Source organism: Grampus griseus, assembly GCF_964374135.1.
Source record: "Grampus griseus genome assembly, chromosome: 11".
NCBI lineage: Eukaryota > Metazoa > Chordata > Mammalia > Artiodactyla > Delphinidae > Grampus > Grampus griseus.
Genome location: NC_139005.1, coordinates 87,015,089 through 87,039,787, shown reverse-complemented (window position 1 = coordinate 87,039,787; position 24,699 = coordinate 87,015,089). Strand labels below are relative to the sequence as shown.

Sequence of the window (24,699 nt, the reverse complement as noted above, 5' to 3'; positions counted from 1 at the left end):
CTGTGCAGGATAAGGCCAGTCCTGGCAGCACTGTGAGGAGTATGGGACTATCAGTGAGAACAGTAACAAGCACATGTGAACACTCATTACGTGCCAGGTACTGCGCTGAGTCATTTAGATGTATTATCTCATTTAACCCTAAAAATGTCCCTGGCTGTCAGTACTGTTATTTTTCCCATTTTGAAGATGGGTAAACTAAAGCAAAGATAACATATTTGGGGTGACAAAACTATTAAGTGAAGAGACAAACACAGGTTTAGAACCTCTGTTCTTATAAAAAACTTATTTGTTGAAGTATAATGTATATTCAGAAAAGTGAAAAATCCTGTGTATACAGCTTAGTGCATTTTCATTAACACACCCATGTGACCAACTCAGGTCAAAAAAATATGGCCAGCACCCTAGAAGCCCCCTTCCTGTACTACAGAGTCACCAGCCACCCACTCTACACAGGAACTGTTATCAAGATTTCTTAGATCATAGATTAGTTCTGCTTATTTTTGAATTTAAATGGAACTGATCCAGTATGTATTCCTTTGTATTTAACTTTTTTTTTACCCACTATTACAGTTGTGAGATTATCTGTGATACTGCATGAGGCTTTTCATCACTATATAGTGTTCCACTGTGCAAACATCCCACAATTCATTTATTCCATTGTTAATAGTTGTTATTATAACAACTATTTATTATATTATAACTTTTATTATATTTATGGCCTATAAATTATGGCCGCAGGCTCAGCGGCCATGGCTCACGGGCCCAGCCGCTCCGCTGCATGTGGGATCTTCCCAGACAGGGGCACGAACCCGTGTCCCCTGCATCGGCAGGCGGACTCCCAACCACTGCGCCACCAGGGAAGCCCTGACCTGGCTTTTTAGCCTCTCATCCTTGTGCCAATTCCAGCCTTGCAAAGCCTTGAGGGAAAATGTGCTTCGAGGGTGGCCTGCAAAAGGTTACTATCATTACTGGAAATGGAAATCTAACTGGTAGTTTTTAAAACAAGGAACTTACAAATAACAAAATAAAACTGTAGTAGGACTAACACCAATTCTGGCCTCTTTTTATTAATATATTATTCAGTCAACTAGCTATTCAAATGTAGTATTTGCTAGTTTTTGAAATTATCAACCCGACACAATTGTTTCCTCTAAGGATGTCTCAGTTTGGAACCCACACTTTCTAGATCTTTGATAACGTGGAGAACTGACTTCCTAGGTTAGGCGACTACCCTCAAAATGATCAGAACTGCCTGAACTGTTTTTGAAAAAAGATGTTTAAGAAATTCAAATACTCAGTGGCATCTGAATAAAAAAAATTGTCACATTTAGTGATTGAAAAACAGAATCATGGATGAGACCCAGAGGGCCCTACAAATCGGGAAGCCTGGTTTCAAGGCCCATACTGGTCCCTGTTAGCGGTAGGGCCCTGGGTGAGTCAGCCACGTGGTGCCTCCGTTTCTTTTTTTTTTTTTAAATATCTTTATTGGAGTATAATTGCTTTACAATGGTGTGTTAGTTTCTGCTGTATAACAAAGTGAATCAGTTATACATATACATATATCCCCATATCCCCTCCCTCTCGTGTCTCCCTCCCACCCTCCCTATCCCTTCCCTCTAGGTGGACACAAAGCACCCAGCTGATCTCCCTGCGCTATGCAGCTGCTTCCCACTAGCTATCTGTTTTACATTTGGTAGTGTATATAAGTCCATGCCACTCTCTCACTTCGTTGCATCTTACCCTTCCCCCTCCCCGTGTCCTCAAGTCCATTCTCTACATCTGCGTCTTTAATCCTGTCCTGGTGCCTCAGTTTCTTTAGCTGTAGAAAGGGCATAATCACGCTTGTGCAGTGTTCTTGAATTTCCAGAGCACAGCTAATCATTTGCCCTGGGAGCTCCCTCAGCACTGCCGGGGTTAAGCCTTAGCACTGATTGAGGGACAGCGTTCCTAGCTGGTGTCCTGGCCTCCTCCAGTGGGTTCTGAGCTCCTTAGGGCAGAGGTCATGTCCTGCCCCTTCTATCCTCAGTACAGGGCCTCACACAGGGAGGTACCGAGTACTGTGACGTAACCCCCATGCCACTCAGCACGCCGTGTCCTGGCAGCTCTTCCCCGTGTTCGCTGACGTGGCACGCCTCACAGGGCAGGGCAATGGCGTCTTCAGCAGAGTTGATAAGTGGAGTTGTCACATAACGGGAAATAGTTAGAATCACCCTACAAAGCTCCTTACATGGCTCACAAAGTGCAGTACATATACATTCAATCTAATTCAGTCATCTTTAGGCACCATCACTTTTGAGAATGACAAAGCCAGATGCAAGGAAGGAACCACCGGCAGAACCGAAGATCTGGGCATTCAAACTCCTCTGCCCTCGTAATCCTACTGAGTCCCTGAAGGGAATGGAGACACGTGGAGATGTCTGGGGAAGGTTTACTCCCCTGGAGCGTGTCCTGTGAAGCCTCGAGGACTCTTACACCTGAGTGAGACTGTCAAGGTTGGGTTCTCAAGTCAGTGACTAGCCTGGCTCCCTCTTTTGAAGAGTCCCAGCACACAGTAGCTTGATAAAGGCTTTGAAAAAGTCCTTGGTATGTTTAGCTGGGATACACGCAGTTCTTCAACCTTATTTGACACTGGACCTTGATTCCTGTTGGTGTATGATACCTATTAATATTCTGTGGGACATGTTCAATGTGACATGCTGGGAATGCAGCCTCAGACCATTACTCAAAGCTTTTCTGACTTATTTTATAAACAATCCCTAACACAAATATTTATCTGCCTTCAGGGCACAGCAATTAAGAACAACCTAGAATTGGATGAAGAAGGCTGTCAGATTAAAAACAAAATGGACAGCTAACAGCCTGGCAGGAATGGAAAGGACAGAAAACTTACAGAGCATCCATGGAATTATTTGCAGATATTCAACAAATATTATTGTGTGGTACGATCACGGAGGTTCAGAAGAGTAGCAGTCCTTAAGAAAATGTGACATCCTTGGCAAACTTGCTTAAGATGGTAGGAAGACATTTATTATCTTTACCAAGGTTAGAATTTAAAAGTTGGGTATATACAGACAAGATTCATTTGTTGGGAAAATTTATCTCCTCACCGCACAAGAACCGCAACCCTCTTACCATTCGCTTTCCCCGCTTCCCGCAGTTGTCTTTCCTTCAGATACTGCTCAGATCAGCCTCCTGGACAAAGGCCGAGTCAACCGACTCAAAAAGATTCTTCACGTCCTTCCCGCTTCATAAGAATCTGAGTTTTATTTAACCCCAAATATTTTTTTTTTTTAAGGAGGAAGGTCTTTCTAATGAGTAAATTTCAAGATACCAGAACATAAATAAAAGTTTATTTATCTTTTAGGTCATGTCCACTCGTGAATCACATTCGGTACACGGATGAGAGACTTTGTTATAGTCCATGTTGTTGGCACCTCCTCCGTGGCCCGTGGCTTGTTGCTCGAGGTTGTTCAGCCAGTCTCCTAATGTATAAAAAGCCTCTCCATCAATTTCGTGGGGTTGTTGTTGTTGTTGTTTGTTTGTTTTTGCAGAGAAAGAGAACATTCAAAGGAATTATTCCCGGGAGCAGAAGTGGTCCTCATGCCTTCCACCCTTCCGCTTTCCACTGTGTTTAACATACCAACTATTCTCTTTAAATAACCGTTTTTTCCATCCTTACTCATTGTACTTGGACAGTTTCAACCTGGGGATAATGTTCATCGACTGCAGCTCCTGGAAGAGCAGCTTGCAGGCGTACGGGATGCGCAGGGAGGACACGTGGCAGGACGACTTGCAGAAATGGCACCTGAAACCCAAGTCAGCTGTGTTAGATGGACAGCAACTCAGAGGTAGAGGCCTGCACACAGGAAGTGAGGATTTGCTCTGAAAATTCCATGACCATCCTATCAAGTTCATTCGTTTTCTACTCCTCAGTGTTCAGTCACACTATCAAATATGTATGTATGTGCCCCCAAAATAAAAAGAAGCATCCAAGGCAGCAAAAGAAAGAACAAAACAATATCACTCCCCCAGTTTTAAAAGCATGGAATTTTAATCAGTACTTCCACACTTCTAGACCTTTCTCCTTAAAATGCAAAATATCTGCCTATGTATTTATTTTGAATGAGGCCCCAAAATCTGAACCGTCTGAAAGTTACTCAGATTTAGACATTTTTTATTGTTGAAAGAGTTCCAAACCGACTGAATCCATGTCCATGTATTTGAAAAGCACCTACTACTCTATACTATTCTAGACAAGATGCTCAATTTGATTTCTGTCACTGAAATGCCTGAAGTGTGATGGGAAAGAGAAGACTTTCATATAGAAAGGTGGTATCCAATCAAATGCTACCTAGTTTTCCAGTACTCTTCAAGCGTGGTTATTTCTCTTAGTCCTGGAAGCCACTGCACTGAACAACGCACTGGCCCCTGTGCGAAACTAAGGAACCTGTGTGCGCGTGCGTGTGCGTGTGCTTATATTCTCATTTAATCCTCACAACAGCACCTGCTCCTGACCACTGTGCCTGCTCTTCCAGTTAGGATTTTCTTTTCCTTCAGGAAGAGCCAGTGAACTGAACCTAGATCTTAGTCAATAGCTACAACTAAAGAGGGGTCCCTGGGGTGAAAGTGAATTATTTTCTCAGGTTTCAGACCAAAATAGGACCTTACCCTATACCTCAAGGATCTGGGGCATCTGGGACAACAGGTTTCCAGTAAAAATCCTGAGACTTAATATGTAGAAAACTAGGTCCTCCCAGTTAACAGGGGGCAAAATGAGTGCAAGAAGAACAGCAACCAGGGCTTAGAAGACTCAGTGCTGACTGGGGACTAGAGCGAGACTCCTTAGTGAACGGTAAAGGCCCTTCTGGAGGGAGGTGTGTTAAAAACGTAGACACACATGTTATTCCACTGAGTAATCACGAAAGTGGCAAATATGTACACAAGAATGTTCACGGTCACACTACTTATAACGCACAGTGGCATATGCATACTACTCCGGCATAAAGCAGGAGATGGCTCATGTGTCCAATAAGCAGTTTGTTCTGTGATTACAGGACATTTATGCAGAAGAATCCTGTGCAGCCATTAAACGTGATGCTGTAGACCCACATTAGTGAAATGTAAAGGTGTCCAGGACACACTGTGGAGTAGAAAAAGCAGTTTGCTAAACAGTGTGATCACAAGGGGGGGGGGTCCTCAGATGGGTTTCAGTAAATGTATGAAGCCCCAAATCATATGTAACAAGATTTTTTGGTGTACGTATTTTTACTTTTATACTATTATCAGAATCTCAAAAGGGCTCATGACTGAAAATAAAAAAGGGTACAGGACTACTGGCAAACAGAGATGTCCCCAAAAGAGTCACTAAAATGTTAATAGTGGTCATCTGTGGATGGTACAAGTTAGTGTGACTGTTTGTATTTCTTCTTTATATATATATCATTAACATTTTTTATAACTTTGAATATTTTACAAAGAGCAGGGATCATTTTCACCACCAGTAAAATAAAGCTTTATTATTTTAGAAAAGAAAAGCATTAAGGCTGAGAATTTGAGTGTGGTGGTGAGTGAGTATACAGATATGAACTTCTTGAGGAGAAGAGTATGGAAAAGGGATGAGCCATGATGGACCTGTGCTCGTGTCCCCACAGGGGACTTGCAGAGGCCTTAACAAGCACTGTGGAGATTTGATTCCATCAACAGTAATAATAGGAACATGGTGGATGACTTTTTCCTAAAAGATTACCTAAAGACCTCTTTAATGCATTATAGTTTAATAATTATGTTTTTAATGTGCCTGGGTTGATCTAATTTATCCAGGAATCATGTTCATGCTTTAATTAAACTGGAGAAATGGATTTAACTGGGGCAACTTCTTGCTGATTCTCCTGTCCAGTACATTACCTGGTGACTTCAGGTCAAGTTAATCCATTTAAAACTTCCATATGTGCTGATTCATAATCCAGAAAGCCCACTAATCTTCTCTATTATTAACTATTTCTCCATCATTTAAAATGTTCCAATGCATGTATATACATACATACATATGCGTATATATATATATATATATATATATACACATAAAGAAAAATATTAAAAGTTTTATCCTATTTCTGAAAGATTTCCAAAGAAAGAAACTTGACCCAAACAACAATAAAATAAACTGATTTTTTAGGGAAAAGCAGCAAAAGGAGGCGGCTGTGGCTTCACATGAGGAATGACTGTCCAGTAAAATATCCTCTACAAGCTAATTATCTTAATAGGGATTTTCTTCTCTCAGCAGTTTTCCTCTCTTTTGTGACTTATGCCCTCCGTGTCTTCTGCAGAACAACAGTCTTGCTGTAAACATCCCCATAGCAATGCCTTACTAATGTGCAAATCACTGACAAAAGGCCAGTTTCAAGGTTCTGAACTGCTCTAATTACTCAGCCTCCATTGTGCTGTTCATTAAAGACCGACTTCCTCCAACAAACGCCTGTGCTCCCTCCCACACAACCCATCACACACGATCAGGTAACGACGGGAAAATGACAGCATCATTATGCTCCTCTGCCAGAAAGCAGCACGAGCAGGCTGCGAGACTACCAGACTGGATGAGGATTTTTTTCTGTTGGCAACAAGGGTATAAGTAGGCCACTCAAAATCAGACATATGGTATATCCAGGTCTGTTTAATTACAGTAAAGACCCTTAAACAGTGTAACCTGATTTAGTCCTCTTTCAAAGGATTTCAAATACAATATACATTGAACACATGAGCTTCAAAATCAGGCACTGCCAGCAGATGATCTCTAAATGAGACAGAAACGAAGCAGGAAAGGAGATATGAATTTAACAGAATAATGTTGGGATCAATTACAGTTTATGTGAGTTTCCCTGAGTATTCAGAGGAAGAGAGGGGAAGGTTTTCAAAGTGCATGAAGGAAGCTGGTCTACTGCTTCCTTTCTTTTTCTCTCTCTCTTTCTCCCTTTCTCTCTTTCTTTCTTCTTCCGTTAGGGGGCATGGGAGGGAATGTGAGGAGAATGGAGAAGAAAAGGAAACTCTTTTTGAAGTTTCACGATCCCTATTCTTAATAAAATGACTCCTCTGTACCATCTTTTCAAAATAAATTACTTAAAAATCCTTGTGCCAACTTTGAAGACCTAAGACCTAGGTTCCAGGCACCTTCCTATTATACTTTTTTGTTGCTGTTGTTACACAACCAGGACAATAAAACTCAATATGCATTTCAAGAGACAAAAAGATATCTCAGAACTGAAACATCTGCTCCATGTCACTGATATAAGAAACACTCAGGCTTATGCTTAGAATAATGTCACCTCATCCCTGCCACCTTATGAAAGGAACGAACTGCAAATAGCCACCTCTTGCGTTAGTTTTTAAAATGAAACTATTTCTTCACAGACAAGAAGAAACAGACAACGATTTCTTCTCATTAACTCTTCTACACAAAAAAAATCATAAAATAACTGGCTAAAGGGTTTTGTCATTTACCTAGCAAGGTGTATACTGTGTTCTAAGAAGCTCACTCACTCCGACTCCTGATTTGCTTTCATTCGCCAAGAAACTGGCAGCGTTAAGATGGCAAAAAGTTGGGGCTCTCTCTGGAAGGAGGCTTTGATGGGGGGCTCGATGGGAAAATGGTGGCCCCTGTATTCCTCAGACTCTGGCAATGAACGCTCATCTGGGCCTAACCCTGTCCTTCTGAGGATGCCCCACCCCCGGCCAGGGAAAAGGGGCTCTGGGAGGGTGGGTGAGGGCTGATGAGGGAGTTGAGGCTATTTCCGGTCCCCGCAGCATCTGCCTTATATACTTGTTAGACCTCATCTCTGATGGAAGAGTGAGTAGAGACTGGGGAACTACCAGCCCTCCTGCCTACAGGAGCACTTCGGGGCTCTCCTGGATCATGACTAACCCTAAACAGAGCAGCTGCCCTTTGGTGGTAGAGTGGAACCATTACAAGGAAGAAAGGTGTTCTAACTATACAAACACCAACAAAAAAATAAGTAGCAACATCTTTTAAGCTGGCCTTTGTGTACTGAGCTCTACACAGAAATTACAAACTTTATGAGTTACATAATTTACCTACTGACAATCCTAAGCAATTATATTTTATTTAGCAACAACCAGGTCACAGGCTGGAGAAGCAGGGGTAAACAAGACAGACTGGAGTTAGAATGAGCTAGAAGATAAGCTCCCTGTGAGCAGCCATTCATCCGTCTTACTCCCCACTGTATTTCTGGGGCCTAGAACAGTGTCTGAACTTAGCAGATTCTTACTAAATGTTTGTTGAGTGAATGAGTGAGACAGACATGGTCTCTGTCTTCATGAAATTCACAGTCCAAGTGTAAAGCAGAGAGAGTACAGACAACGTCCTGGCTCTGTCACCAACTTGCTATAAGAGCTGGGGCAACATACCTGGTTCTTTGGGTTTGAGGTTAAACGAGGGCATTCAACACAGTCTTCTATTAAAGGCTGCCAGTTAAAATATGATGTAATTCTGAATCTGCTAGTATTTTTACAGATAAATAGTGTTATAAAAGGTACTCGAGATAATATTAAAAAGAAAATAAAGTCTCCTTGGGAGCTTAAACTCTAGTGGCTGTAGACAGCAGAACATTAGGCAGACAAGCTAAGCATGTACATACAGAATCCCCAATTCCAGGAATGTCTGGATGGGGAAGGCTGGAGAATACGTGGGTATGATCCAAACTCGAGCTGTGATTTAAGAGGCAAGGGATGTGGTATGAGAGACATGTGGTATCCACTTACCAGCCGGAGTACCCAAGAAGTCCGCACTGCCCACAGACATCAACCTCAAAGGCATCACTTGAAATCATCAGTCTCTCTAGTAAAAGCATACTTGCTCCATAACCGATTAAACAGTCACGTTCCATTTCTCCAAGACGCAAACCACCATCACGAGATCGACCTTCAGTAGGTTGCCTTCGAAACAAGTTAGACAAATGTGTTATTATTATACTAAACAAACAAAGAGGCAGCATCACATGCTAGCTAAGATCTTGCACAAGGCTTCAGAGTGGGCTCACCGGGATTCAAACTGCTTTTAGACAGTGACCAAAAGCAGGCTGCTCAGCCTCTCAGCCTCATTTGTAAAGCGCATGTTAGACAACCTGTCCCAAAGAGGCTTAAAGGAGAAGAGATGTAACACTAGTGGTTGCTATTACTATTATTAGATAGAAATAATAATTACATAATCTTCTGTGATATAATAATAAATTAATATATAATCATATAAAACAGCAGGGCTAGCATTACTATTACCATCACTTTCATCATTATTAGCACAGTATAGTCCTCAAATCAGGGTAGAATGTCTTTTGAGTACCTTCAAAGATGTCTCAGTTCTCTGTTATTTAAAGGCAGAAAAACTAAGCAGAACGCACTATGGGAGAAACGTGGGTCCCCAATTGTTATTGCCAGGGCTCCAGGGAAGAGCTTTACTATTAAGAAATAAATTGAGCATGGAAAGAAGCAAAGAGAGTTTTATAAAATTTGGAATAGATCAGGAATCATCTGGAAGGATGGAGTACCTGAGCCAGATGGGAGGTTCCTCAGAGACTGGGAAAGTTCTGTGTGTCCCATTCAGGTCGTTCCTTCTTGTATGAGAACTGGGAAGCTATTAGCCCCCTGAATGGACTCCCTGTGGTTTATGTATCTGCTGGGCTTGAGAATACTTTAAAAGGTTAGGAATCCAAGACCCAGAGATGTAGGTAAAATTAGGGGATTCTGAAACAACTCAGGCAAACCCACCTAGATCCCACCTAGGTACTGATGACAGAAATTATTAAAAAAAAAAAAAAAAAGTAAAGAAAAGAAAGAAAAAAAGAAAAAAGCAAGCTCCCTGGCTGGTTGATTTTGGAGTGACAGTCCTTAGAGGTAGTCTGAGCAGGGGTGGACTGTAAACCTCTTGTTTGCTTCATTCCGTAGCATTTTTCATCTTTGTTGTTGCCTCCAGTTTCCCAAAGAGTTAAGAAGGTAAACACAGTGTACACCAGCCCATGCTGAAATGTTACCTTCTGTTGTTGAAAGTTACAATGGGAAATCAAATCGTAGATTATTTGTTGAAAGAAAATCTACCTATGAAAAACTTACAAATAGGTCTAAATGAACACATTATAATAGCCACTTCATAACTGAGCACGATATCTATGTTTTGATCTAGGGTGGGAGTTGGGGGCATCCCTACACCTGTGGTCACTGGACAAGTGAAGGGGGTCTGATCACATGTGGGCAGAACCCAAAACTTGGATTTTAACCAACTGAGATCACAGACTACAAATACACTCCAGGCAGATTCATATGGAATACACAAAAGTAATTCTAAAGCAGCAACGTTTTTTACACAACAAGGCAAAAAACAGGAAACGTATTTTGAAATATGTTACTCTGAAATAGTTTTTTTTTGTTTTTGTTGCTTTTTTTGGCCGTGCCGCACGGCTTGTGGGATCTTATTCCCAGACTAGGGATCGAACCCAGGCCCTAGGCAGTGGAAGCGCGGAGTCCTAACCACCGGAGAATTCCCTGAAATAGTTTTTGGATGTTGTAACTGAAATGGAAGTTCTGGAGGGGACAGCATTCAGGGGAGAGTTGCATTGCCAGGTCAGAGTGGGCAGGGAACTGGATATGTGTTGAGCCTCTCCCATGAATTGGCACGGTATACATTCTATTTTAAAACATCTGACATTCACCAGCATGCTACAAAGTGGGAATTACTGTTTCCACTTCATATACGGGAAAAACTGAAGCTGAGAGGAGCTAAGTGATGTGTCCAAGGCTGGTGGAAGTGGTATAAGGTGGAGATGAGTTCACATCCATGTCTGTCTGTCTCCCCAGGCCCACCCTCTCTGGCAACCTTGGCACTACTGCCAGATTGAGCCGGGTAAGTCTCTGTGGTGAGAACTGGCCTGTGCATTGTAGGATGTTCAGCAGCATCCCTGGTCTCCACCCACTGGATGCCAGTAGCTTCCTCGCCACCCGCCAGTTGTGACATCCCAAAATGTCTGCAGACATTGTCAAATGTCCCCTGGGAGGCACAATCGCCCCTGGGTGAGAACCACTGCCCTAGACCCTGCTTCTCCAAATGGAAGATGTAGTACTAAGAACATGTGAAACCTAGTATTTATAATTCCCTTTCCCAACAACTGTACCCATTCATCAACACACAGACATTGTGCTTGGAATTGAGGACACACTGGTGAAAGGGCACATGTGGACCTTAACCTCCCAGAGCTTACTCTAATAAGCACGCAAGTACAGGTGCCTTATGCTCCCGTAACAGTTTTAAAAAATGACAGTTGTGGCCTCGCTACCAAATAACGTATGTAATGTGTTTTCTGTGTACACATGGGAGCATGCAGGTGTATCGATATGTGTTCATGTAAAGTGTACCTACATTCCTATATTTGAACCTTGTAAAACAGGACCATATTTAAACTGGTGCATAAATGCAAATGACTCTGTTAGGAGACTACTGGCAAGACCTACGGTGGGCTTGCTCTTGCACCTATGAATTGATTTTTAATTGGTTGCTATTTTTTCATTTTAATCAGACGTATGTGATTTTTGATGCCTAACACCCCAAATTTTGACATCTGCTTATTGCTATATCCGAGAAATGCAAGGTAGACTTAACCGCATTATAAATGCTTTTCTCTTACCTGGTAAGGACAGCTCGTGGTCCCCGTGCCCGGGCATGCATCTTATCGAGCACCATGTGTTTCAGTTTCTGATAGTACACGGGGCCAAAATAGATGTATGCTTCCAAGGGTTCACTGCAAGAAAGGTCAGAGTTTTAGGTTAAGAAACTAAGTTTGGGCTAACAAGAGACAGCCTTTTCTAGGACTCATCACTGGCAGGCCCTTATTTGTTTATGAACAAGTTTATGACTGAATGAATGGAAGAGAGTGATTTTCAGTCTGCAGTGAACAAATATGCTAGAACTGAAAATATAAAAGTACCATGGATGCAATAACAGATGCATTGTTCAATTAAGAAATAAAAATTTATGAACACTGGGGTGCAGTATCTTTTCGAATTAGTGTTTTTGTTTTTTTTTGGATATATACCCAGGAGTGGAATTGCTGGGTCATATGGTAATTCTATTTTTAGTTTTTAGTTTTTCGAGAAACCTCCGTACTGTTTTCCACAGTGGCTGCACCAATTTACGTTCCCACCAACAGTGTATGAGGGTTCCCTTTTCTCTACATCCTCGCCAACATTCGTTATTTGTGTTCTTTTTGATGACAGCCATTCTGACAGGTGTGAGGTGATTCTCACTGCAGTTTTGATTTGCATTTCCCTAATGATTAGCGATGTTGAGCATCTTTTCATGTGCCTGGTGGCCATCTGCATGTGCTCTTCGGAGAAATGTCTATTCAGTTCTGCCCATTTTTAAATCGGGTTTTTGCTTTTTTTGATGTTGAGTTGTATGAGTTGTTTTTATGTTTTGGATATTAACCCCTTATCGGTCATATCATTTGCAAATATCTTCTCCCAATCTGTAGGTTTTCTTTTCATTTTGTTGATGGTTTCTTTTGCTGTGCGAAAGCTTTTCAGTTTAATTAGGTCCCATTTGTTTATTTTTGCTTTTGTTTGCTTTAGAAGACGAATTCAAAAAAATATTGCTGCAATTTATGTCAAAGAGTGTTTTGCCTATGTTTCCTCTAGAAGTTTTATAGTATCTAGTCTTACATTTAAGTTTTTGATCCATTGAGTTCTTTTTTTATTGAGTTTATTTTTGTATGTGTTAAAGAATGTTCTAATTTCATTCTTTTTTATGTAGCTATCCAGTTTCCCCAGCACCACTTACTGAACAGACTGTCTTTTCTCCACTGTATATTCTTGCCTCCTCTGTCATAGATTAATTAACCATAAGTGTGTAGATTTATTTCTGGGCTTTCTATCCTGTTCCATTGATCTGTGTGTCTGTTTTTGTGCCAGTACCATAATGTTTTGATTATGGCAGCTTTGTAGTATAGGCTGAAGTCAGGGAGCACGATTCCTCCAGCTCTGTTCTTCTTTCTCAAGATTTTTTTGGCTATTTGGGGTCTTTTGTGTTTCCATACAAATTTTAAAATTATTTACAATTGCCAAGGTATGGAAGCAATCTAAGTGTCCATCAACAGATGAATGGATATGTGGTGTATGTGTGTGTGTGTGCATGTGTGTGTATATATATATATATATATATATTTATATACACACACACACATACACCACACACACACACACAATGGAATACTACTCAGCCATAAAAGAGAATGAAATTTTGCCATCTCCAGCAACATGGATGGACTTGGAGGGCATTATGCTAAGTGAAATAAGTCAGACAAAGACAAACACTGGATGATATCACTTAATGTGGAATCTAAAAAATACAACAAATTAGTGAATAAAACAAAAAAGAAGGAGACTCACAGATATAGAGAACAAACTAGTGGTTATCAGCGGGGAAAGGGAAGGGGTAGGGGCAATATGAGGGGTAGGAAAAAAGGGTTATTATGGGATTATATGAAATCATGTGTGAAACTTTTGAAAACTGTAAACTACCATAGAATTTAAAGAATCGTTCATTCAATTAAAAAAATAGTGAAAAAAAATTTAAACAGGTTGTGAGACAGTGTGAACAAGACAGTCCCTCCTTCACTGCTGCCACCCTCGTCAGGCCACCATCCTTTCTTGCCTGGACTACTGCAGACAATCCTCCAGTTGGCCTCCTTGCTTCCACTCTTATCCCTCAACAATCTATTCTTCACACAACAAGCCAGAGTGATTCCTTCTAAATCATAAATCATAGCAGGTCATTTTTCTGCTCTAAATTCCCAATGGTTTCCCATTACATTCAGACTCTGCATCACCCAAATATTGTATCACGGCCACAAGGTCTAACACAACCTGGCTCCTGTCCACCTGACTCATTTGCTATTCCCCTTCCTCACCGCTCATTCTACTCCAGCAGCACTGGCCTCTTCATTGTTCCTCAAATGTAGCAAGCCCACCTGCCCCAGGGCCTTTGCGTTTACTGTCAGCTCTGCCTGAAACATTCTTCCACCAGGTATTCACATGGCCCTGCCAAACCCTTCACCTCCTCCGAGAGGTGCGCCCCAATCACATTCTCTAGAGGTGCCTTCCGCCCACCCCAGCATCACAGTGCCAGTGCAGTCTCAACTCTCACGTTGGTTTTATGTTCTTCAGAGCACTTGTCACCGTTTGCTATTAAAGTACACATTTGTTATTTCTCTAATTATCGCCTGTTTTCCCCAGAAGAAGTAAATGCCGCAGAATAAGCACTTCATCTCCTTGTCACTGTGGTCCCTGCACTAATGACCCTGCCTGGCACACAACAGATACTCAGTAAACGTCTGTCACAGAGCTGACTCATGAGCCTTTAGAAAATCCGTAGTAAGAGTTTAAAAAGAGAGTGAATATTTAAGTGCTTTGACAGTGGAAAGCTTTTTTTTTAATATAAATTTATTTTTATTTATTTATCTTTGGCTACGTTGGGTCTTCGTTGATGCGCATGGGCTTTCTCTAGTTGAGGCGAGTGGCGGCTACTCTTCGTTGCGGTGCACAGGCTTCTCATTGCGGTGGCTTCTCTTGTTGCGGAGCACGGGCTCAAGGTGCACGGGCTTCAGTAGTTGTGGTGCATGGGCTCAGTAGTTGTGGCTTGCAGGCTCTAGAGCACAGGCTCAGTAGTTGTGGCGCACGGGCTTGGCTGCTCTGAGGCATGTGGGATCTTCCCAAACCAGGGGTTGAACCCGTGTCTCCTGCACTGGCAGGCAGATTCTTAACCACTGCGCCTCCAGGGAAGTCCCTGCATAAAGTCCCTGAGATAAAGACCTCTTTATCTCAGTTTTCTTAGTTGTACAACAAGGGGGGCAGACTAAAGTTCTTTCCAGCTTTAATAATAAATGATTCTAATTCCTCCACTGTATGGCTGCTCACAGTAGAATTTCTAGAACTCTGTCACCTAATGCCATTCTATCATTAACTGAATAAAGCCAGATGCAATTTTTCCTCCTAGCTATGCTCGAAAATGTGACAAGGGATGAAAAGCTGGTGGGTGAATATGGTTTTAAGCCCTTTATGAAACTTTCAACTAACAAGCTAAAGTAGTGTTTCTCAAACTTTACAACTGAGATGAATGGCAAAGAAATGAAAACACTTATTGGCTGGGGGCACTGGGGTAAGTGGTGCAGACAGAGCCTACAGCTGTCCATAGGAAAAAGAGCACAACCCATCCAAATCTTGCAGTAAAATTACGTTCAGAAGGTCCGCCAAATTGATTCACTGGATTTGCATACTTTCTGGTCAACTACTGCATTATTTCTGGATGAGAAGCAAAGACTAAAATGATCCGTTTAGCAGTGATAACTGTTTTTTTGAAATGGACCTTAGTTACTTCACTGAATCATTTTTGAAATGGACCATCACTCTCGCCCTGTAATGCGATTTCCTGTAACACCTCAACTATGATACACCTAAAGAAATCCACATTATTACAGTCTAGATAGGTCATTTGAGAAAGCAGGCAATCATTTTAACAGATACAGATTTTGGCCATTTTCATCATATCTGGATAGTCTATTTGCAGCACTAACATCAAGCTCTGTGTTTTCACACATGCTTCCACGCTGAGTTTCACTTGTGCTCAAGCAGTTTGAAACCTCAGAAGAACGGTATAAATGCTAGGTCCCAGAGTTTTATCTGGCATAAAATATGTAAGTGGGTCTTAATTTAAGCAACTGATTTGATCCCTTAAAACCATGTGTGAGTCAAGTTTGAAAACCTGATCATTCAGGGTAACCTCAGGGACATCTGTTTCTCCAGGGAACCAGGAAGACCCAGCGCTCTGCTGTGTCTCCCTTCAGGCTGCTTTCCAGCCTCCCCTCAGGCCGCAGCCGCTGCCTCTTCCACTTCCCTGAACTTCCCAAGCTCTTCCCCCTCTAAGGTGTTCAACACACTTCTCCCCTGCACGAAACACTCTCCAAATGTCTCTTCTCATCCTTCGTATCTCCGCTGAAATAGCCACCTCCTCACAGGGGTCTTCTAACCTATTCTTTGGTTTCATTTTGGTGAGAGCTATTTGTACTTGTGTTGATTTGTTTTCATTCCTTTATTCAACAAACATTTATGGAGTGCCTGCTGTATGTCAGGCTCTGTGCTAGACACTGGAAATAAAACAGTAAACAAAACAGACAAGCCCTGCTCTCATGTAGGTTACATTCCCATTGGAGAGACAGATAGTGATATTATATGGTATTATTACATTACTTGATAATGATGAACGCTACAGAGAAAAATACAGCAGGAAATGGGCAACACTGAGTTGTGGTTTTAAAGTAAGTAGTCAGGGTAAGCCCTGCTGAGAAGTTACTTTTTGTCTTATTTTTTAATGTCTAGTAACAAATCTCAGTGGTCAGCCCCATAGGTCAGGGACCACGTCTATTTTGTTCACTGTTACATACTTAGTACCTAGCACATGTTAGGTGTTTAACACGTCATTGGTGAATGAACGCGCAAATGTTACGCCTCAGGCTACCTGTCAGAGCACTAAGTATCTGATATTCATCACAGTAGTGCAGAGAAAGGCCAACAGTTAAGAGATTTTGTATTATAGACAACTGATGTGTCCTTTAAAAGCTGTGCAGAAATCCTATTTTGGTAAGTAAGATCTTTCTACTTTTTAAATGGGAGCCTTATCGGCAAAAGGGCACTCCTTAGTTTATTAGTTTTCTAAATTTGGACTTTCTTTTCTCCCCTCCCCCAGTTTCACTGAGATATAATTGACAAATAACATCATGTAAGGTGTACAACGTGTTGATGTGATACACACATACCGCAAAATCACTACCACCACAGCTTAGCTGTGACATCCACCATAAATCTGGATTTTCTTGTATCAGATTTCTTAAAGGAGTAAAGCCGTATATCTTAAGGGCTCTTATGCCTTATCATATTTTTACTTTTATCCTTTTACTTTAATAAAATCATACTTTTACTTTAATACTTTTACTTTAATAAAATCGTAATTTTCCTTTAAGACGTCTAAACACACACTCACCCTGTGATGCCAGAGGTAACATAGTCTTTCCCCAAGTAGTTATAACCGTGGCGAACGAGGTCCTCACACACATCCTTCACTTTACTGCCTCCAAACGCAGTGCCGTAGTGGAATCTGCCGTCTAACACGCCGGCCTTGCCCGCCAACAGCTCTATTAACTTTCCCACCTGTGGGATGTGAACAAATTAAGTGAGCACCTTCCTGTGGTTTAGGAATTCTGCCTGTTTATTTAGCTCTGGCCTGTTTCTTCCAAAAGATTATACGACTAGTACTATTAATAAGAGTGATAAATCAGTAGTAGCAAATATTTATCCTCTCTTACTGTGACCTAAGTTTACGCCTCCAAGACCACGATGGGATAGGTACTATTACCTCCCTCAGTTTACATCTGAGGAAACAGAGGGGTTAAGCAACTTTGAAGTCCCACAGCTGCTAAGCCAGGATGACAGAATGGTAACCACAGAAAGGGAGATACATTGATACATGGGGTTCTTCTGTTGAGGGGTGAGTTCATCACTCAGAAGACTGCTCTCAAAGGGAAGCCCAGACCTCTCCACACCCCCTCTGTAGAGGAGATTAGCCCCCACTGTCAGGGTCTAGGGACCTATTTATTTGGCAAGAGGTAAAAGGGCCCTTTCCGAAAATCAGTTTCAGGGCCCCATCTCCTCCAACTGCCTGCCTTTTTCCTTAAAGGCAGCGCCTCTGAAAACCGTACTAACTGGGCTTCCCTGGTGGCGCAGTGGCTGTGAGTCCTCCTGCCAATGCAGGGGACACGGGTTCGAGCCCTGGTCCCGGAGAATCCCACATGCCGCGGAGCAACTAAGCCTGTGCACTTTGGCTGCTGAGCCTGCGCTCTAGAGCCTACGAGCCACAACTACTGAGCCCGTGTGCCACGACTGCTGAAGCCTGTGTGCCTAGAGCCCGTGCTCCGCAATGGGAGGCCACTGCAATGAGAAGCCCGCGCGCTGCAACAAAAACCCAACGCAGCTAAAAATAAATTAATAAATTTATTTTTTTTAAAAAAAGATAACATTCCTTCCTAAAACAGAAAAACAAAACAAAACAAAAAAACCCATACTGACCGTCATTCGAGATGGGAAGCCATGGGGGTTCATTATGATGTCCGGACAGATGCCAGAATCACAAAATGGCATGTCTTCCTGAGGGACGATCAAGCCACAAACACCTGGGGGAGAGAAGATTTCATGCCACGTAGAGCCAACCGGCAGAAAGGAAGAACACAGCACTTAATTGGGATCTCCCTGCTGCCGTCTCTATTTCCACTGCTCTCAAACCTTCTCCGTGGTCTCCATCAAGAGTAATAAAAGCAACTTCCAACAATCCTGCTACACGAACAGTTCAAAAACGACTGTCCTTGCGGAAAGGCACTGCAGCCTGCGGGTTGACCTGCTGGCACGACACACAACGTGCCGTCAGGCCGTCTGCCCGGCCTCTCTTGCCCCAGACAGGGGAGAGCAGTGGCTTCCCCACGCCCCAGCCCCATCGTCGTTCCTGACACTGCAAGTCAGCGGCAATCTCGCTCCTTGTCAGCCAGTCTGTGATCTGCTACCTAACGTACCCACAGCACAGGAACGTGAGTTCTCTGATCACCAGAACTGACTGGGCAAGGGGTGTGTTTAGACTGTGGTTTTAAAACGTGGGACAAGGAGTCCTTGTGAGTGGCTGATGCACTGACAGGTCTACCTACTGGCTGCCGAGCCCTGGATGGTGGGCTAGTTTCTGCCAGGGCTCCCCTGGCCGAGCCTAAGCTGCCCTAGGGAACTGTAATTCCTATAGCTTATGGCATGCTAGAAAAGTGACCTCTGATCGAAGTTGTAGAGCTGAACAAGAAAATTAAATGCCAAATTACTCTTGGAAGAAAACGCTGGAATTAGAAATGAAATTCTAAGAACGAAAACCAAACCAAACCCCACCAGCTCTCTGCACTCTACTGACGGTCTCTTAAGTTAGTTGTACTTTATTACTCCCTAAATATTATTCTAACCTGTAAGGGATCTTATTGCTTAAATAGTTTTAAATTCCTCTGATTTCTTTCTTGGTAGAACGACTATACGGGTACAGTTTTGGATTGTTCACCACAAGCTACCTAATTCAGAATTAGAAAACTAGTGTACAATGGCACTGGACCAGGAAAAAAAATGCTTTTATATTTCTTAACATGAACTTTCTTTTCCTTTGTATACAAAGTTATCAACCATCTGCACCTATTGAAAAGAAACTGTTCTCAAAGAAATGTTTCTTTCCTCAGTTTGATTTCTACATAATTACTCAAACTTTTTTAAAATAAAATTTTTGTGCATGTTATAATCACCAAGACCTGAAGTCTAAAGAGAAAGAGTGCCATCTGCCTATTTAACATCGGTTATCAATGTTCAGATTTCCAGTGGCTATGAACGATATGGTAACTCGGTTTATGAAGTTGAATCCTAGAGCATGCCTTTTTGGTTGAAATTGTATTGTTTATTATAAAGAACATATGCTTTCCTACATTAAGCCCAGAAACATTCAGTTCACTTTATTTCAAATTCAGCTACAATGTGTTAGAATTTAAATCAAGCAGAGTCTGTGACCCTCCTTTCTCCCCTCCAAAAATCCATCTTTGTCCACACTGAAATTATCTGACAAAACACTGGGGCTACTGGGAAATCTACTCTGAAAGACATCAAACTGTAAATCTAGGTGCAACCGACAACAACATTGTTTAGCAGTGAACAAAATGTTAAAAACAGCAATTCCTAAAGAGGCCAGTCCCTGGGACGTGCTTGGGTGAGAATGTCACTTTAGCTGGTGAGGAGGTGGAAGGTTCAGCTACATCCCTTAAAAACAAAACTGAAGAAAAGCCTCGGCACCCCTTCAGCAGCAGTTCACAGGGGGATGCTGGCGTCTGCTCAAGAGGAAGCTGCCTGTTCACCCCCGACAAGAGAAGGTGGGAGTGAGGTGCAGGAGGTACAGAAACCCACTGCGGAAGCAGGACACACTCATATTGGGGGAGGGTAAGGAGTGGGATGATTTGCATTTTGTATTCTCAGTCTCAGTTGACAAGTTTAATCAAGCAAATTTAACTTCATTTTGTTATTAAAATGTAAGCAATGCTCCCTCCCCTGAAATCTGAATCTCCAATAACTCTTCTTGAAATCTGACTAATATTTGGTATAGAGATTCCTTTCTTGGGAAGTTATTTTCTTATCAGCCCTTTTCTGACATTGCAGTTTAAAAATACATTGGTTATATAAGTCACTTACAGATTTTTTTCATTCCATTATAGGAATGGCTTTGGCCACATCTGAATCAAGGGCACCTGTAAGCCAAAAATTAAATCTTAGCTAACTTAAAATTACTTTAGGCTCTGAAAACCCTTTTATATGCCAAGATGGTTCCCATAGCAGACAGGCCTGTGTTGTTTGTTTTGTGTGAAAGTGAATGATAAAAGATCCATGAAATCGACACAGAAAGCCAGAACAGCAGAAAGAACTGAGGGCTCTCCATCATTGCGGCTTCTACCCTCTGCTGACTTGTGGAACAATGGAAGCTACACATCCAACTGCAGATCTAACACAGCTGTGCATTTCATTAGATGAAGAGCACTAGTGACACAAGTAAATAATTAACTTATTCTGGTCCGCTGACTGTGCTTATGAGACCAGTCATAGCTGACAGATTTTAATACAAGTTAACACAAAGAAACCATAATGAGCTTAGAAGTTAAAACAAAATATTTAGACAGAATTTGATGATCTCGACTCTCAAATTAGACAAATGATTTTTTAAAGTTTGTATTTTACTGAATTCATTTGGTGGGGGGAAGAGAGTTCTCAATCCTAGAACCAGACTTCTCTTTCTTTTTTTAAAGGTATTTCTGTTTCAGAATTATTCAAATCCTTAATTAAAGTAGGAAGGTTTTTTTCTTATTTTTCAAATGAAAAATTAAAACTCTGGTTTCTCCAGGGACAGAGGCATAAAAATCTCTTCCAATATTTAGAACTCTTAGAAGTTATAGTTTCCTTTAACACTGGTTTTAAAATGTAAATGATATGCAGTACGCTTCAGCGTGTTAACACTCCCCTGGATCCTTGAAAAGGGGATGGACTACAAATAAACCATATCTAATGGAAGCTGTTGTGAAACAATTACTGATTCATACCTTAAATGCTTACACAGCATTTCAGATTTTAAAATAAAATTTCATCCCCCGGCTCATGCTGGTGTCTCGACTCCATTGTTTATAGCACAACCTCCTGGCAGTGAATTGCAAATACACCAGTTTAACAGGATCGGGAACACTTAATGCCCTCATAGGGGCCAAATGGGAATTAGACCACAGATTACACTACTGAACTTTTAACAAATGAAAACAGACAACAAGGAAAAACTGGAACACAGAAAGTTAGAGCAGAAAGGTTCTACAGATACCCAGTCATTAAAATATTACTCCATCACCGTCAATCTTAATTTCAAGTTGTAAAGGTAAAGAATTTAGGGAGTCTCAGGAAGCCACAAATCTCACCGCCAAGCCACACAGGAAAGGCAAATCTGGGGATCCACTGCCACAGTTCTCTGTGTCACGGCCCCTACACTGGAGGCTCTTACACCAATTTGTTATTTCTATTTCTGTGGCCTCGCAGAACATGTAAATCATTTAAAGAATACCCAGCAAAAGTCCAGTTAATCTGACAAATCACTCTTAGAAAGTATTTCTAATTGTAAACAGCAATTCACTTGTTCATAAGTCATTTGTGGACTTTTTTTTTTTTAAACTAGTCTTAGTGTAATGGATCCATCTCAATCCAAATAGGAAAAAAAAAAGGTAAGAACGTGAGAAAAAAGATAAGGAAGAAAACTAAAGCATTATATTACCATATAAAGACAGGAAAGCAAGTAACAACTGGCAAAAGACAACTGTAATAACATCTTTAATCTGAGATCTGTTTTTGGTGTGACTTTAACGTGTTGAGAACGAGCTAGCAAAGGGTTTTCTCTTTTGTTGATAGCCAGGTCTCCCCTTAGGATCACACTCTGCTTCACTTTTTAATTAAAAAAAATTTTATTTAGCAAGTCTACCTTCTATGTAACCACTTTTGGATTAAATTTATCACTCTCAGGTTGATATATATTTTCATTCTTCCTTTTCTGAGTGAGAAAAGAGAATCATTTCCCTCGATGCCCTCAGTTAATAAGCTGCGTGACAAATGCTGTGACGGAGGCGGGGGATACGAAGAGGTTCAGAGACTTGAGTCCACTCGAGAGGTGTCCCACGCAGAGGAGCCTAACTGAATACTGACCATGAAAACACCTGGATAGTTCAGCTTACCAGGTTCTAATGCTCTAAGAGATGCAGAGCAAATCAGGCAGTATGTCCTGCTGAAATAACACTAATCAGAGTCTAAACTGCCTACTTTCTGTGAGTACCAGTTAGACAAGACTTTTCTTTTTCTGCATAGTTTAACACTCTGTCACTAAGCGAAGGTGAAATGATGCTCCGATGCTTCTCTATCAGTCCTAGTGCAAGAAGAGGGTTGGTGTTTGGTGAAGGAGTGATCACTGTATTAATGCCCGGTATTAATGAGGTTCATAAATGGGGGCCGGGGGGACGCGATCTATAACGGGCTCATCACCCCTTGGACACTCAGACCTGTGTAGGGTGGGACATCCTGGAATTGGGTGACCTTAATTTGTCTCTGTGCTGTTCAACTGATATTGTTACCTTGGGGATAAAGCACCGCTTTCTGGTGAGCCTTAGCTGTTTGGTCTTTGGAATGGGAATAATTAGCACCTATCTCATGAGGCAATTGTGTTAGAAGAACAGATGAGCTAATGTCTGAGAGGTACTTTAAGGTCCTCAGAGAAAGGCGGCATCTAAATACAAGGAATTATTATTATATAAGAAACCTAATTACTCTCAGCAGGAAGCAAACTAGCAACGCAAAGGAGACCAACTTAATGAATGGAAGGGGCAGATGCAGTTGCACTAACTGTGGCTGAAGAGACCGAAAAGCAGCTCACTCCGCTGGGTTCAGATCATTTCACACGATCAGGATGGTGTCTCCTAATAACGTCAGAGCTTCACAGGACCTGGGCTGCGGATTTCCAGGGCAGAGTAGCTTGCTGCTCATGAATATGGTGGTAAACGGGGCCGAAGAAGCAGGAGGAATGCTTTCAAGTTCGACTGTTCGTGTTAAATAAGAAATGTTTCTACTTTGAACAAACGCATCTCGATAAGCCTTTACATATTCAGAAATGTAAGTCTCTAAATCAAAACGTGAAGGCTAACACAGGTGGTTGCTCCTTTCTTCCTTTCCCCCTTTCCAGTTATTGAATTAACCTTCTTTTATTCTCACACCACCACCTTAAATAATCCCAAGGGGGAGGGGAGGAGACAAAAACTGTTGAATCATATTAGCTTTGTTCTGTTGCTGAATCGCTTCCAGATCTATCACATCACTTGCCATATCCCGGTTGACATAATTTTAATTCGGCTCTTCCTTACATGTTAACAGATAAATAATGCATAAGAAAACTTGATTAGCTTTCTTATTAAAACATCACTCTAAATGAGAGGAGGCGCTAGAAGACAATACAGTTTTTACACGGCTTTCCCATGAGCAGTTGAATGGTTTGATGTGATAAATTTGCATAGTCTGAAGCACACAAAGGGCTGATTAATTGAAACCCTTACAATGCTTCTGGAAGCAGCTATTGTAAAACAATAACCATAGGAACTTTACAAAATACACATGGCTGAATGTGTCAAGAGCTTAATAAAATGTGTTGAGGCTATACTATTTGGAAACAGAATTGGAGATTTTTATTCTGGGCCATAAAACACTAAACACCCTAATTTCAAAGCTTTACTTGGATATTTACTGAAAGGTCAGAGGGTTACTGGCTAGCTACCGAAGACCAAAATTTGTTCTTAAAAAAACTAAAATAAAATCTTCTCGAGGTGTCTATGTGGACAAAATAATCTTGATTTCAAACATTAAAGTAAGAGTTGCCAGAACTTCTTTTTGGAACAAAACTCTGAAGGATTGTCTGGCATCATATACCTTATCTTGGGGCTCACACTGTTAGCTCCATCGGCCCCCTTCTCCCCTCCCACTTGGAGTCTTTCATTCAAGCAGGATCAAGCAAAGTAGGGAGCCAAAGACATCCAGACTTTGAAGCCTCAGACTAGCAGAGGGGATTTTAGACAGTCTCAAGTGCTACATGAGTACAAGGTGTTATTATTATTACTTTAAATCAGAGTCTTTTCATTCTCTCAATTTTAGAGAACATAATATAGAGAATGGAAATAACAAGTGAAGGTCTGGAAAAGGCAAAGGTTTTGCCCAGCCTTGTTTAACAAACAAACTTTCCTCTTGGCTTTTCTGCCACACACAAATTAATATTTTCTTACTTCCCACAGCCTCTTCATACCTACTGTATAAAGATTCTTTAATGTGTTGGAAAGTCAGGGTAGACTTTTTTTTCTTCTAATAAACATTCAGTTAATATCTCAATAAATTAATTTAACAGGTTGCTGAATAACTTTTATTAATGCAAAATGGAGGCAAGTGACCTTATAATGAAACTTTTGTTGAACAAGAGAGGGCCAA

At 41.5% G+C, this 24,699-nt stretch overlaps 1 protein-coding gene across 1 annotated transcript in view; it reads right to left on the bottom strand.

The window, feature by feature from the left end:
• Positions 1 to 1,978: 1,978 nt before the first annotated feature.
• The window catches only part of POLR3B (RNA polymerase III subunit B), a 116,823-nt gene continuing 94,102 nt past the window's right edge, over positions 1,979 to 24,699 (bottom strand). Inside the window, exons 24-28 of the mRNA XM_082665749.1 lie at positions 18,169 to 18,272; positions 17,087 to 17,253; positions 11,682 to 11,795; positions 8,773 to 8,946; positions 1,979 to 3,805 (exon numbers count right to left, since the gene is read on the bottom strand). Of these exons, the coding sequence (XP_082521875.1) occupies positions 3,676 to 3,805; positions 8,773 to 8,946; positions 11,682 to 11,795; positions 17,087 to 17,253; positions 18,169 to 18,272 (689 nt within the window). The 3' untranslated portion in view covers positions 1,979 to 3,675. The remainder of the gene's footprint in view (positions 3,806 to 8,772; positions 8,947 to 11,681; positions 11,796 to 17,086; positions 17,254 to 18,168; positions 18,273 to 24,699) is intronic.